The following is a 17,263-nucleotide window of genomic DNA, read 5'->3' as shown; positions in this document are numbered from 1 at the left end:
AGTATAAACTAAGCATTCAACCTGAGAAGTCAGAAAAATACTGAACCACTTAGAAAATAGAAGAGAGCAAATAATAAAGATTTAAAAGAAAAAAAATATGAGATGGTAACAAAACAAAAAATTGAACAGATCACTTAAGAAAAAAACCTGGTCCTTTAAAAAAGACTGGTCAGATAGCAGACGTTCAGCAAGATTGAGCATGAAAAAATAGAATTAGCACAAAGACAATATTAGAGATAAAAAGGTACAATAAATAGAGATAAACATAAATTAAAAAAATAAGAGAATACAATACATAACATAGATGGAATTCTACAAAAAGTGAATTAACAAGATTAATATATAAAGAAATGAAAAGCCAAATGGATCAATAAACATTAAATTAAGTATTTTTGTCATATCTACGGCAAAAGTAACTAACAGACCCAAGTGATTGTAGACAAATGTCTTACAAAACGTTTAAGAAATTGATAAACTCAATTTTACATAAATGTTTCCATAAAATGAAAAGAGAATTAAACTCCAATTCTTTTACAGATCTAGTACAAAATTGATATGAAACTAGAGAAGTAGAAGCAAAGTTAGAAAAATACAGGCTGATTTTTCAGGAACATTGATGTAAACATTCTAAAAAACATGTTAACAAAGCAATGCTAGCCATATATGAAACATTACTAGTATTTTTTAACCAGTTAGTATTTATTCTGGGAATGCAGTTATAGTTTGATAATAAAAATAATTACGATAGCATTCCTCAAAATAAGAGATTAAAGGGAAAATTTTGATTTTTTAAGAAGTTTAGATGGCATTCAATAGTATTCAGAATTTGTTCATAATAAAAAAGAAAAACAGAGAGAAAAGCAATCCCTTAATCTAAGAGCATGTATCTAATAAAAGCCTATCAGGAAAATAGGAACAGAGGAATAACACTTTTTTTTTTTTTTTTTTTTTTGCGGTACGTGGGCCTCTCACTGTTGTGGCCTCTCCCGTTGTGGAGCGCAGGCTCAGTAGCCATGGCTCACGGGCCCAGTCGCTCCACGGCATGTGGGATCTCCCCAGACCGGGGCACGAACCCGCGTCCCCTGCATTGGCAGGCGGACTTTCAACCACTGCGCCACCAGGGAAGCCCAGGAATAACACTTAAAATGAGAAAATCTATAGCTTTCTTGTACAGAAATATTAAAGTATTATCTTTAGATAAAATAATATTTTTTAAAAATTCAATTTTGCACTAGATTTCCAAGACAATAAAACCAAAAGTAAAAATATTTGGAAGCCAAGAAACAAAACCATCACTATTCCTGAAAAATATGACATTATTTATTGAAAATTTCTTACAATTAATAATATAGTTCCCACATTTGCAAGAATTGAGTCAATATACAACATTTAATAACATTCTTATATTCAAAAGATAACCAATTAGGAAGTACTTTTTGCTTTTTTAAAGCCTCTCTTTGCAAAAGCAACAAATATAACATACTTCTAGAAAATTCTAAACAAATAGTTGCAAAGTATATGTGGAAAAATATTTTTTAAAAACATTGAGTGATATAAAAGAAGATTGACTAGAATGAGGGATAGATCACCATCATCAATAAGACAAATAAATGTAAAAATTTCAATTTTTTACCCAAATTAATCTATAAACCCAACAGAATCCCATAGAAACTCTGAGTATTTTCTTGAACTTGACAGATTGTTTATACTGTTTGTTTGGAAGGTGAGATAGTAAGAATAGATAAGAGGAGAAGTGACGGTCATGAGCAAAATTCATGTTTTGAATGTAAAGCCAACATATTGGATAAAGTTTGAGAAAGAAGAAAAGAATTACATGTTCCACTCTGAATAACTGGAACAATGAAATTGGCTTTAATAACTGTAAGAGTAAAATGGAAAACACTCTCAGAGTAGGTAGATGGGAGGTGGGGGTTGAAATGTCAAGATTGAGATATCTACCAGACATTCAAATAGATGCCCATTGACATTGGCTATATGAATATGGTATTCAGGGAACAGGCATAGGCTGAATATTAAAATGTTGGGTGGCTTCCTATATATAAACAGTATTTAAAACCAAGATACTGGATGAGGCTGCTAAATAAGTGAGGAAAAACAGAGCAGAGACCAAAGCTATGAATTAACTGGCAAGCATTACTAGAAGAAGCAGCCAGCTGAAGTAGCAGGAGAATCAACACAGGGTTGTTATTTGGAAGGCTAATTAATGAAGGGTTTCAGGAAAAGGTGAAAATATCACTGTGAAATGCTTCTATAGGTCAAAAACGCTATTGGGGATTAAATATTTAATTTGACAATGTGGAAGTCACTGGTTACCTTAACAAGTGTCATTTTGGTAGGGGGCTAGAGACAAAAGGGTGATTGGAGCTGGTGCAAGACAGAATAAAAAACATTTGGAGACAGCAAGGATAGACACTGATTTTGAGGAGCTATGGGAAGTGGGATCAAGGGAGGGTTTTTTAATATGGGGTATTATAATGTATTTTTATGGTTATAGTGTTGATATGAGTAAGTGGGGAAATCAGTGATGTAAGAGAGCAATGTGACTATTGTGAAACGATGTCCTTGAGTAGGTGAGAGTGAGTGAATAGAATGAAGAAAGTGATGGCTTGGCCTTAGATAGAATTACAGGAGTGAAGGCCCAGTATAGGAGACCAGGTAATTGTGAGTTAGTATATCTTGAGACTAGAAATATCCTTTGTGATAAAATTATTTGGGAGATTGGGCCCAAAGAGAAGGAAATATAGTCCCAACATATCACTTTTCCAGACAGATGGCAATATGTACATAGCCAAAAATAATATAAATTTTCTTCATTAGTTCTTTAACATTTAGTTATTATAACAGACAAAGCACAGAAGGCTTGGTTGTGGATACACAAGTGAATGAAAATCTTAATAAGTTGACAATGTAAAATAAAAATATAGGTTAAAAATATTGGTATAATTGGAGGTGAGAAAAGACAGAGGAGACTGTATGAGGGCAAAAATTTTCAATTTACATAGAAGAAAAGTAAGCTACTGAGCAACACTGATGGAAGAGGAAATGAGGGTTAAATATATTATTTAATATTTAAAAATTGTGATATCAAATATTAGGTAGAATAGGATGTAAATGAGGTGGTGTAAATGAACTGCATCACATTTTTCAAGGTAATCAATGGCATTGTTTGTATTTGATATATAAGAAAAGAGGGGGATAAAATAGGCAAGTTATAGAGAATTCTGAAGATTACCACCAGAAAATAAAAATAGAAATCATTTAGGGAAGTGACATGTAGGATACGGGATCGAAGATGGGGAGAGATACTGGAGAATATGGTTTTTATTAAACACTTTGCTGTACTACTGGATTAGTTGCCTTAAGTGTGCATAATTTGACAAAATATTTTTAAATTATAATCTATCAACACTTTAATACTGTATAGTCATCAAAAATGAGATAGTTCTTAATGTGTTGACTTTTTTAGAGGTTTGTCATACATTGTCAATTTTTTTAAAAGCAAATTATTGATAATATGGGAAAGAAGTTATAGGTAAATATGTGTTTGTCTGTTATCTATTGCTGAGTAACAAACTACCCCAAACTGCAGTGGCTTAAAACAATAAACATTTACTATTGTTCACAAGTTGACCAGTTCACTGAGTGGCTCTTGTCTTTGGATTTATTCATGTGTCTGAGATCACCTGCATGTAGGGTAAGCATCTATACTGACATTGTTGGGACCTCCTATATTTTTGGAAAGCATCTGGCTTTCGAAAGTGTAAATACAGAGTGAAGTAAGTCAGAAAGAGAAAAACAAATATCATATATTAATGCATATATGTGGAATCTAGAAAAATGTTACAGATGAACCGGTTTGCAAGGCAGAAAGAGAGACACAGATGTAGAGAACAAACGTATGGACACGAAGGGGGGGAAGTTGGGGGGGTATGAATTGGGAGATTGGGATTGACATATATACACTAATATGTATAAAATAGATAACTAATAAGAACGTGCTGTAAAGCACAGGGAGCTCTACTTCACTGTACGGTAAAAAATAATACAACATTGTAAAACAACAATACCCTGATTAAAAAAAAAAAAGAAGAAAAGAAAAGCTGGTCTAGCATGACCTTGGCTGAGACAACTGGGCTTTCCTCTACGTGATGTCTCTTATTCTCTAGTAAACTAGGCCAGGCTTATTCACATGGAGGTTCAGGTGTCCAAGAGGGTAAAGTGTACAATGCTTCTGAATATCTGTGCTCAGAACTACACAATGTCCCTCTACTGTATCATGTTGGCCAAAACCAAGTTACAAGGCCAGTCTGTAGTCAGAGCAAAGGGCATGGATACAAGTAGGCCAATGATCATGGCCATCAATAAAATCAGTATTGTATTATGTGTTTTTTATAAGCATAGAAAAAGATTCACAAAGATGCAAGCTAAACATATAATTGCATTATATATTTATAGTGTTGTATGTTTGTAATGTGAAATTAAAGAAGCTGGATGATCTTACTCTGTTTCACAAAATTTTCTATTGTTTCATTTTCATGGAAAACATCTATGTATTATTTTAAGAAAATGTTTAAGAGTTCCTTGTGCATTTAACAGATAAAAGTATACACATGAATCTCATGGATAAACAATACCCAGAGTTGACAAAATAGCAGATGAGGAGAGAAGAAAAGAGATCATTTATCTGGATTTTTAGAACTGTTTGGCACATCAATTTCTCACTCTGCTTCCCCCAGGGCTTCTAAGTTCACACTTCATTTCCGGGGTTGAGGAGACATCAGTCAAGTGAGGCACCCCTACCATTTAGTGGCTAAGGGGTGGCACAGAGACAATAAGGGTCAATTTGACTTATTAACTGTGTTAAAAATAGTCTGGAAAACAGAACATAGAAATTTATGTTTGTGCCCCTGTGTGTGTGTGTGTTTGTGTGTATGTATTTCATTCTGGTGACTTTGTTACAGTAAGGAGAAAAGTCAGTATTCACTTCCTGTGTTCTAAAAGAGAGAAGCTACATATCAGAGGGGGAGTCAAATTCTATCCTGTCAAAGTATGAGAGAATTTGAGAAACTGCAGTTTCCCTTTTAGGTAATGCTGGTCCACTGAGAACAAAGAAAGAAAACTGCTTTCATTTTCACCACTTTTCCTGCCCAGGGAGCTGGAGCAGCAATGGCTGGTGAGTCGCTCTAGGTTTTCTGTTGTTTATGGTTATGTTTTGTGGGGAGAAAGAGCTCAGGAGGAAGGAACGGGTGAGAGGAGAAGGAGCAATGAAGGGGGCACACATGAGACACAACTATTTTACTCTGAGACTGTAAGGGATGGAAGCTTTGGGCACAGTAATGAGTATGTTAACAAAGTGTTTTAGACAATACATTACAACTTCTTGGAAAAACGGAAAATTTAGAAAATCTGGACCTATGTTCTTAAAACTTCCTTGTTGATTTTAGGCTTTTCTTTGGACTTCTGTACTTGATCCAGAGTTCTCACCCAAGTGTTACCTTGTCACAGTGAAAGGCCATGCAGTAAAAGTACAGAGTAACTCGAGTTTCCTCCATATTTCTACTCTCTGTGTGAATTTTAGTTGATAACAGTGAGCAAACCAGATGCAGTTTGTGCTCTCATTCTCTGCACAGAGAGTCGCCCTGTCAGCCCTGCCCATGGAAACAAAAATGCATTCTTTTACAGGTGTAATATGTTTTACTGCTATACATATTGAATATAATGTGTTTTTAAATTAGGTATTGATAAAAATGACAGGAAGTGAAGGCATCATGGGTGATACAAAGACTAAACTGAGTCAGTCAACTCTCACTGATGTACAGTGAAGTTGCTTCACTTCTCTGGACCTCAGTTTCCCCATCCAAAAAAAAAAAAAAAACATTAGATAATTGAACTTCCATAGGTATTAGTCTAAGTGTTGTCCTCAGACTAGCAGCTTTGGCACCACCTCAGAAATTGTTAGAAATGTAAATTTAGGGGCTCCACCCTGATCTATCAAAAAATAATTTCTGGGAGTGGAGTGCAAAAAGCTCTGCTTATCAAGCTTTTTCCAGAGATTCTTTTTTAAAATCGAGAACCACTGGACTGGAATCAGATATCTAAGCTCCTTTCTGTATCTAAAATCCTATCATCCTCACAGAGAGGAGACTACCAAAAGAAGAACCAGTTAACATGGTGAAGTTAATGGCCAGGAACGTGCTTGATGGCATTTTTGATGATTTGATGGAAAATAAAATGTTAAATAGGTGTGAGTTACAAAGATTAGGGGAAGAAGTGGACCACATTGTGAACAGGGCTGGAGACCTGGTTGATGATCTCATTGAGAAAACGCAAATGGCAAGCAAAATATTTAAGGACCATTTCTTCAACCTCAAGAAAAAACTGAGTTTAAGTGAGTGTCTTAGTAAAGGGCTAGTAACTTGTTCTTTATCTACTATCCTTATGCAGTTTTTGTCTTTGTATTTCTTTTTGCAAGTGGATAATATACTATTCACATTTCTAACACCTTCTTTGCCTGTCTATCTTATTTAATGCCACAAAATACCCTGATATACCCAGTCCCTGTTCCATCATCCCCAGTCTGACACAAATTAGGTGCTGAGTAATTATTTGTTAAAGGAATAAAGGGTGATGGTGCTGTATTAAATTAAATGATAGTCTTTAACTAATCTGTGTTACTATGGCCATACACTGTGGCCTTTAGAGTCGTTCCCAGATATAGAATGATCAGTAGAACAAAATCCACCATCTTCTTCTTAGATGTGGATTACCCAAGGAACAAATCTCTGAGAGCCTGTATTTCTCCTTGTTAAAGGAAGACAAAGGGAAATTGAAAGTTTGAGGAACATAGATGTGTCCTTCTCTCTAGAGCATGTATTGGCACACTTTTTCTTTGATGAGCCAGAGATTAAATATTTCAAGCTTTTCGGACCATATGGCTTTTACAATAATTACTCAAGCCTACTGTTGTTGTATAGAATCAGCGATAGAAAGTAAGTACAAAATAAGTGTGAATGTGTTCCAATAAAACTTTATTTACAAAAACAGGTGTCAGGCTGAATTTGGACAGTGGGCCATAATTTACTGACCCCTAATTCAGAGTAAAATTATACATGAGTATATCCCCAATTCTTGGAATACCCTCTGGGACTATTTTGTTATTGTTGAAAGACTAACTTTTGTACAACAATGTATTTTTCTTCCTCATAATGAAAAGTGTTATTTCAGAAAACCTTGATTAATGAATTTGAATATCCCTTGAATTACAGAAGAGGAAGATAAATGAGCTCTTCTTTGTTTCAGAGAAAAACTGCCTCCTCTTTCACTTGGCGCAAAGTTACAGTTTTCTAAAACAAACCTGGAACTTAGAGAATGGGGCAAATCTCCATGCTTCATGGAGTAGTCAGTCCCATGAGGAGCATAGTCATTTCTTAGTCAGTGCAAGGGAAAGAGTTTGAAGTGTATAGTTTCTATAAACTGAGTTCTGCTAACAAATTTTATTTTACTATTTTTTCAGGATCTCATCTGGAAACTGAGAATGATGAATCTGAGAGCATTGAGTCAGTCATCTTCTTCTTTGAGAGGTAACTGCCTCCAAATCTCACATCCCAAGTGAAAACTCTTAGACATCTAGTGCTGTTAGAAGGTATTTCCTTAAAAACCTAGAAATTCTATGTTCTCAGTCAGTTTTCAACTTTGGAAATAACCTTCAGAATAGAGCATTGATCCTTAAATTTTTTCATTCCACCTCAGAATCTGAAGATGAAAGTGAAAAAAAGTAGAGATGAGGAAAAGTTGAATCAGCCCAGGCATTGGTTCTCCCTCCAACAGGTAACTGCCCCAAACCCAGTGGCTCATGGGAACCCTCATTCATTACTTGGATTAAGGCAGCTGTACAATATCCCTACATTATAGTGGAAAGACCACTGAACTGAGGCTCAGAAAATCTGGCTTATTTCTCTCCTCTGCACCTAACAAAGTCCCTTAAAAGTAAGGTTAGCATTTACATCCCTGATATTCAATTCTCCTAAGAATGTAGAAGTTGAAAGTGAAGATTATGAAACTGAGAAGAATGCTAGATTGTCCCAGGTATCTGTTCTAACTATGATAGGTAATATCATGGACACATAATGACATTATTAGAGCAAAGACAGATAAAGAAACTCCTTATGGTGTAATGGAAAGAGAACTGAAGTAAAACCCAAGAAATGTGTAATACTGAGCCCATCACTGTCACTGATTAACCATATTTGCTGGTATAACCAACGTTTCTGAAACTCACATTTTTAAATGGAGTTGATAACATCTTTGAAAGGATTCATAAAACATCAAAAATATAGGCAACTACCAACTGCACAAAACAGAATAAGGATGTGATTAAGACAAACACATTAAAAAAAAAAACAGCATGAGTCACACATACTATGTGGTCACCAAAGAATCTGATGAATTATTGGGCCACATTAAAGAACCATAGCATCCAGAAAAAGGGTAATGATAGTATTGTCTTCTGAGTGCTATATTTTCAAAAGTTACAGAAAAACTTACAAAAGGAATAAAAACTTTGTCATCTTTATTCATTGTTATATCCATTCATACATTATATATTCATATACTAATTGAAAATCTACAGTATGCTACTTTAATTACCGTGTGTATAGTAGTGAGAAAGATAAAGTTACTGCTTTCATACAGTGTACTGAGGGCAGATATATAGTAAACTCTCAAAAAATAAACAGTGTAATTTCAGGGGATGTACACAAGAAAGAGGATTAAACCATAGAAAGCAATATTGTTGTTGATGGGAGGAGTACACATGAGTCAGGGTGAACAGTTATGAGAACTCTTTTGAGATTATATTTCAGTATATACCTGAACAATAGGGAGAGAATTGTGCCAAACTTTAAGGCAAAAATATTCCATGGAAAGAGGAAACAAGAGCAAGGGCTGTGAGTCAGGAATGGTCTTGTCATATAAAAGGGTAATAGAGAAGGCTGGTCTGGCTGGGGAGTAGGAAATGAGGGGAATATGGATGCAGGAGCTGTCAGATAGACTGGGAGGGCCATAGCATGTGGGGCCTCTGAGAGAATGCAAAACAATTCAGATTTTATTGGCAGTGCAAAGCCTTTAGAAGTTTTTGAACAGAGGAGTGATAAACATAGAATAGAAAATCTACTTTTAAGCTATTTAAGTGTTTCAGTTAGGAGATAATAGCTTTTAAGCTGGGGTTGCAGTAATAGAGATGATAACAAGTGGTTATATTTGGGATCTATTTTGGAGATAGAGTCAACAGAAACTACAGATGGATTGGATATGGGCTAATGAAAGAGATGAAGGATTTGTGGAGATGAAGGATATGGGCTAATGAAAGAGATGAAGGATTTGTGGAGACATGAATAGACCTAGAGGCTGTCATACAGAGTGAAGTAAGTCAGAAAGAGAAAAGCAATTATGGTATATTAGCACATATATGTGGAATCTAGAAAAATGGTACAGATGAACCTGTTTTCAAAGCAGAAATAGAGTCACAGATGTAGGGAAAAAATGTATGGACACAAAGGGGGAAAAGAGGGAGGTGGGATGAATTGGGAAATTGGGATTGACATATATACACTAATCTGTATGTATTTTATACTAATATGTATAAAACAGATAACTAATGAAAACCTGCTGTATAGCACAGGGAACTCTACTCAGTGCTCTGTGGTGACCTAAATGGGAAGGAAATCAAAAAAAGAGGAGATATATGTATACATACAGCTGATTCACTTCACTGTACAGCAGAAACCAGCACAATATTGTAAAGCAACTATACCCCAATTAAAAAAAAAAACTAGAAAAAAAAGATTCTAAGTTTTGGGCTTGGCAACTGGGTGAAAGATATCAATTCACCAATTTTGAGAGAGAGAAAACTTGTGGTTTAGAGAAAACTTGGGAGAAACCTATTTGTAGAGGAAGATGGTATCAGAAGTCCTTCTTTGTAAGTTTAGTTTAAAACATGTTACATCCAAGAAAAAATGTTGAATAAATGGTGATGTACAACTGAGGAATTCACAGAGAGATGTTGGTACCACCTAGAAGAGGTCACCTAGGGAGAGTTGTTGATAGAGAAAACAGAGACTCTAATATAGAATAATCCCACTTTTGCAAGTTTGACAGAAGAGGAAAAGTTAGCAATGAACACAGACAGATTTAGAAAGAGTAGCTGGAAAATGCAGGGTCACAGAAGCCTAGAGAGCCTTTTTCAAGAAAGATGTGTTCAACCATACTAAATGCTAAGAAAGCAACAAATAGTCAGTGGTAACCTTGGTAACAGGTACTTTGCTTAAGTTGTGAGGATAATGACCATTTTATGCGTCCAAGAAAAAAAATCAGAGTTGAAAACATGAAAATAGTGAAAACAGACAATGCCTTTAACGACTGTGCTGAGAAGTGGAGCAGAAAAATGGTACAATAGATGGAGGGGAAACAGAGTCAAGGAAATATGTTTTTAAAAGATAAATTAAGATTCTAACATGCCAACGGGGATAGCATAAAAGGGAGAGAGGTAGAAATTGATGCTCTAGAAGATAGGGCTGTATAAATGCTTGAGTAAAGTTCCTGTGTGTGAGAGGGAATGGGATTCATAAGGAGTGGTATCACACTTAGATCAGAGGAAGAACATATCTTTTTTTTTTTTTTTTTTTTTTTTTTTTGTGGTACACGGGCCTCTCACATTTGTGGCCTCTCCTGTTGCAGAACACAGGCTCCGGACGCGCAAGCTCAGCTGCAATAGCTCATGGGCCTAGCCACTCCCAGGCATGTGGGTTCTTCCCGGACCGGAGTACAAACCCGTGTCCCCTGCATTGGCAGGCAGACTCTCAACCACTGCGCCACCAGGGAAGCCCAACAAGGGCAGTTTTAAAAGCCCAGTTTATACAAGTTCTAAGTGCTTTAGTGTAGTAATTTCAAATTTTAATGTGCATGGGAATCATTGAGAACCTCATTAAAACATAGATTTCTGATTTAGTATGTCTGGGGCAGGGACTGAGATTCTTCATTTTTTAAAAGCTCCATGGTGATGCAGTGCTGTTGGTTCATGGCTGCTTGTGACTAGGAAGGGACTAGAGGACCCTCTGAGTCTACCTGGGGAAATAGGAAAAAGACTATGCAGGAAACACCCATTCCACAACTGGAATAGTTCTACTTCTCTTTGTTTTACATATTGGAGTTTTAATTATATTTTATTTGAAAGAAGAGTTCTGTGCTTTTAGCTATTAAAGGAAGTTCAAAAAGTATATGCAGTCTGGTACATACTCTAAGAGATTGTTTAATTTAATTGAGGAAATAAAGTCTAACATGTGAAATTCTTGCATTAATATTTTTATATACATAACTATGTGCAGATAATGTACTAGGTGCAGAGCATGTGATGCACAGCTAAAGCAGGCATGGTCACTAAACATTACAGAGTGTATGGTCAGGCCAGAGAAACAGAAATTAATTAGGGGAAAGTATCTGTTATGTTTAACAGAAATAAATAATGATTGTCAAATGTGATGTGTTTTAAGGAAAAAAATTTGTGCTTACATTTGAAAGATGAAGGAGTTAAGCATATTAAGGGCATGAAAGACAAAATCAAACAGACTCACTTATGTCACGTCTTTTGAAAATGGAGCTAAGAGGCCATTAACGAAGTGAGCTTTATGCACATCTCACCAGCTGAAACATGAACTTTTGAGCTGGACCAAACTACAAATATGCCAAATATTCCAATAACTCTGCAAGAATACCTGCTACTTGCTCCAGTAATGGACTTTTACTGAGTGATAACCTTGGCAACCAATCATGTTAAGTCAAGTCTAGCTTTCTGCCTTGCAACAGCGATCAAAATTCTTTGTAAGCAAATTATGTAAACATTCCCTTTTTTGTCTTTAAAAACATCTGATTTTGATCCTTAGTGGGACACTATTTGGATAGCTACCCAAATCTGTGTGCCCTGAATAACAATTCTTTGATCCCAAATAAATGGTTTTGTTTGATTATTGCCTCTTAACATTTTTTTAGGCTGACAAGGATAAGAGAGGAATATTCCAGACAGGAAAAAAAAAAAAAAAAAAAAACAGTGTACGAGGAGGGCTTGAGAAAGAAAGAAAGGAGCTTAGAAAAGAGAACCAGAGAACCAGTGTGGCTAAAACACAGAGCCAGGGGACAGTAACCAGAAGGGATTTGGAGAAGTACACAAGAGCCACGTAATTTGAGGTCTCATATATTAAGGAAGGATTTGGTCTTTTGTACTAATATATTTTAATACTAATTTTACTTTATACTACTAATTTTACTTTATACTAATTCATTGCTTAGGTGACCTTTAAGCAATTAAATGATAAGATTTTCTTGCTTTTTTTTCTTTTAAAAATTTTATTGAAATATAGTTGATTTACAATGTTATGTTAGTTTCAGGTATATAGGAAAGTGATTCTTTTTTTTTACATTCTCTTTCATTATAGGTTTTTACAAGATATTGAGTATAGTTTCCTGTACTATACAGTAGGACCTTGTTGGTTATCTATTTTATATATCATAGTGTGTATATTTTAAACCCAAACTCTTAATTTATCCATCCCCCCTTTCCCCTTTGGAAGCCATAAGTTTGTTTTCTATGTTTCTGATTCTATTTCTATTTTATGAATAAGTTCATTTTTATCATAATTTTAGAGTCCACTTATAAGTGATATCATATATTTGTCTTTGTCTGGCTTACATTACATAATATGATAATCTCTAGGTCCATCCATGTTGCTGCAAATGACATATTTCATTCTTTTTAATGGCTGAATAGTACTCCATTGTGAGATATATATATATATCACATTTTCTTTATCCATTCATCTGTCAATAGACACTTAGGTTTCTTCCATGTCTTGGCTATTGTAAATAGTGCTGCTATGAATATTGGGGTGCATGTATCTTTTTGAATTATGGTTTCCTCCAGATATATGTCCAGGAGTGGGATTGCAGGATCATATGATAGCTCTATGTTTAGTTTCTTAAGGAAAATCCATACTGTTTTCCATAGTGGCTACACCAATATATATTCACACCAATAATTTAGGAGGGCTCCTTTTTCTCCACACCCTCTCCAGTATTTATTATTTGCAGACTTTTTGATGTTGGCCATTCTGATCAGTGTGAAGTGATACCTCACTGTAGTTTTGATTTGCATTTCTCTAATAATTTGTGATGTTGAGAATCTTTTCATGCCCCTTTTGGCCATCTGTGTGTCCCTTTTAAGATGATCGCTGTGAGGATTCTGTGGAGAATGAATTACAGTGCCACAAAATTAGATGTAGGGAGATAGGTTAAAGTGCTGTTGCAGTATTACAAGCCATAGGTGATAATGATATTCTTGGGATGAGGTAAATATTTGGATCCAGGAAATAATTAGTATATAAAATTTATATGGCCTAGTAGTTTAGCAGGTATGTCTGATGAACATGAATACATGATTGAGGTGACTCAAGTTTGCAAGTAGAGAACTATAGTTCATTCATTAAAATGGGAATCCTGCCAGAAAATTTGAGATGCCTTTGGCATATTTCAAGATGAAATGAAGAGTGGAGAGTTATATAGCTGTATATTCCAGAGGAGAGAGTGTTTGAATTTTGGGAGATGCTTGCCTAAGAATGATATCTAATATTCTAAAAATGGATCAATTTATCTAGCAACAGAGAATAGAAGGAGAATAGATCCTAAAGCTAAGGTTTGAAGAACTCTAGAGTTCTGGATCTGAGACATAAATATTAATCAGCAAATTATACTAAGAAAGTATGGTCAGGGAATAAGAAAACTAGGAGGATGTGTTGTCAGAGTTATGAAGAAAGAATCTGTTGGAGTTACCAATATTTTCTGATGTGAATGGGAGACCAGGTAAATGTGAGGCCTGATAAATGACCATTAGACTTAATGAATTAAAGGTCATGGATGACCTTGTGGAAAGTCATTCGGTAAAGTCATTGTGGGAAGGAGAAGACAGACAGGAGTGAGCAGGCTAGTAGGAAATGAAGATGTTGACTATAGATACATTGGAGAAATTTAACTATAAAAAGGAAGGAGAAATAGGAAGGTAGCTGCAGATAAAGTGACAATTAAGAGAATATAAGCTTTTTCTGATAAGAGAAATTTGATCACATTGCAATGGTAAAGGGAGGTAGTAATTCAAAAGATGTTCACCTAGAGTCTGTCATACAGAGTGAAGTAAGTCAGAAAGAGAAAAACAAATACCGTATGCTAACACATATATATGGAATCTAAGAAAAAAAAAAGGTCATGAAGAACCTAGGAGTAAGACGGGAATAAAGACACAGACCTACTAGAGCATGGACTTGAGGCTATGTGGAGGAGGAAGGGTAAGCTGTGACAAAGTGAGAGAGTGGCATGGACATATATACACTACCAAATGTAAAATAGGTAGCTAGTTGGAAGCAGCCACATAGCACAGGGAGATCAGCTTGATGGTTGTGACCACCTAGAGGGGTGGGATAGGGAGGGTGGGAGGGAGGGAGATGGAAGAGGGAAGAGATAAGAGAACATATGTATATGTATAACTGATTCACTTTGTTATAAAGCAGAAACTAACACACCATTGTAAAGCAATTATACTCCAATAAAGATGTTAAAAAAAAAGATGTTCACTCAATAAAATAGTGAGTACAAAAAATTATAGTATTAAAACAGTATGGATGAAGAGGAGGCCCAGAGTCAAGGACTGTCAAGACCTGGCTTCTTTTATTCTATTATGTAGTAAATGCTCAAAGGATTTATGTTCTTTTCTACTACTTGCAGTCCTAAAGTCCATAATGTTGGCCCTGCCTACTAAGAAAGTCAAAGGAATTTATAATTGAGGGTCTATAATGGTTTCTCTGGGCCTTTTATGGAAACATCTCAACATTATCCAGATTTGACCTCCTTCCTTCTTATGAAGCAACAGAATCAAACTTTGTTCAAAAGCTATGGCTCTAAGAGTCTTGTACACTTATATAGTGGCTGAATTCCCCCATCATTTTAAAACCGTTTATTTTCAGGTAATGTTTCTTGGATACTTGACATAAATGGTTCTCTCTTCATTTCCCAACTTATCTACTACTTCAATGAATATTCTTGGTGTTATCATTTGGAGGAGATTTTTTGAAAGGTAGGAATCTCCATGTTTTTTTCAATTTATGTCCCAGAAAACTTTGTAGAACTGTTTGCAAAGCTTTTCTGTGAATCCTGAAGCTCTTAAGTCATCTTGATGCTCCTTCCTGTACTCCAAGTTTATTTAAAGAGGAAGTTTTTGGAAGCACACTACGTAGAACCAGAGTGAGTTTTTCTGATTCTGATAGGCTTGCTTTTTTTTTTTTTTTTTTTTTTGCGGTACTTGGGCCTCTCACCATTGTGGCTTCTCCCGCTGTGGAGCACAGGCTCCAGACGCGCAGGCTCAGCAGCCATGGTTCACAGGCCCAGTCGCTCTGCGGCATGTGGGATCTTCCCAGACCGGGGCACGAACCCATGTCCTCTGCATCGGCAGGCGGACTCTCAACCACTGCACCACCAGGGAAGCCCAGGCTTGCTTATTTAATGAGTGCTTTTGAGAGTACAATTTCATTTGTGTAGATACAATATCCAAGGAAAAGCTAAAAAGTTCTTCTGTTTATATTGTACTATCTGACCACAGCCTTAATACAAACTATATACTATATACTCACTTCTGAGAAGGCCAGAATTCCCTTTTAAATTTTTTTAAAAAGATTTCTTTACTATTTTAGGTTCAACATACATTTGAGACCCCAAATGTACTGACCCAGATGCCCACGATTGAAAGACTATCCATGACACGATATTTCTACCTCTTCCCTGGAACTAAAATCATGCAAAGCATCCAGGTAAATGTACCCAAGAAATGGATTTGGGTGCTCCCTGCTCAGAGTCTATACAAAAATTCTGGACAGAATGGAAAACAATGACAGAGTGCTGCAGCACCATAGTCACTGAGGCTCGTCTTATCTGCCTTCTCTTACTGGCTGCTGGTGAAACTGTAGTTTTATTTGACTTTGGCCATTGTATAATGACTGTGCATGAAATGATAAGTCCAATGGTAGCTTGCTAGAAAACATTTCAGTCCTCATTTCTCTCAAGGATCTACTCAGTGAATATAAAATATTTAGTTTTGATGCATGCACAAAACCAAATAATCAGACATGTTATGTAGAGCAGGTGTTTAGCTTCCTGACTTCCGAGATGTCAGTTTTGCTGAGTCACACCCCTTCTCTGTTTGTGATGAGGGCTGCCTGGACCACAGTGTCAACTGTTATTGCTGGATCTATGCTGAGGCAATGAGCAACTAGTGTAGATCTTCCCATTTGGGGATGACAGGTCCATAGCCCTTTTGTGAAGATACATCTCACAGGAGAGATGAGTTCTATTTATATCTTATCTCTAGGAGCCCAATTACTCATGTTGTCTTCTCTTTATTTTTTCCAGGAAAATTAAGGCATTATGGTCCCTATGAATCTACTATTTTAAAAGGTCAACTTAAATTAAGAATACTTTTATATAAACTTCCCAACTGCCCATGCTCCAAAAATAACAGGGTAAAATCACTCCTATACTACTGCTGTATTAATGCTTCATAAATTCTTTTAAAATTATGCTTGCTTTCTCATTTTACCATAAATATGTCATGCTCATTACAAAACAAATTTTAAGTATAGAAAAACAAAAATTTTAACGAAGAACTAATACTTGTTAACCTTTTTGGTATTTCTAGATGCAAGTCTAAATACGTCTACATTTTTTTTATTGTCAAGATTTGTTATATACATACAAGAAATAATGCTGATAATGACTGGCAGAGAAATGAAGATAAATGTATCTTTTTAATACTTTTACTAATTTAATAGATAAAAATAGTCAATTTCATTGGAACATATTTTTAATGTCTTTATTAGCTAGATCTTAATATGAATTATTAATTCATGTTATTTTCCTATTTTGTTTCAAGTTTTGTGTTTTTCTTATCAACTTGTGTAAATCCTTCCTGATAGTAGAAGTCATTACTGTTACATGCACTGATTTATCTTTCAGGGCTATGCCACATCACACTATTAGTTACTGTTGTTTTATAGTCTTCTTTAGTTCTGCCTGTTCACAATCTTCTTATTCTTGTATTGTACATGTTTTCAGATGAATTTTAGAAAGATGTTATAAGTTTTCTGACAACTAAAAG

The 17,263-nt window shown here is 35.5% G+C and overlaps 1 protein-coding gene across 1 annotated transcript; it reads left to right on the top strand.

The window, feature by feature from the left end:
* The first annotated feature begins 4,279 nt into the window (after positions 1–4,279).
* LOC132494237 (caspase-12-like) lies at positions 4,280–16,527 on the top strand. The gene is given in 5 exon segments (XM_060105240.1): positions 4,280–4,358; positions 6,158–6,409; positions 15,081–15,190; positions 15,804–15,920; positions 16,519–16,527. Coding segments are annotated over 5 exon segments (567 nt in total).
* Positions 16,528–17,263: the final 736 nt, after the last annotated feature.

This window comes from Mesoplodon densirostris, chromosome 7 (genome assembly GCF_025265405.1).
Source record: "Mesoplodon densirostris isolate mMesDen1 chromosome 7, mMesDen1 primary haplotype, whole genome shotgun sequence".
NCBI lineage: Eukaryota > Metazoa > Chordata > Mammalia > Artiodactyla > Ziphiidae > Mesoplodon > Mesoplodon densirostris.
The sequence above is the reverse complement of the archived record's forward strand: the minus strand, read 5'-3'. Positions and strand labels throughout refer to the sequence as shown.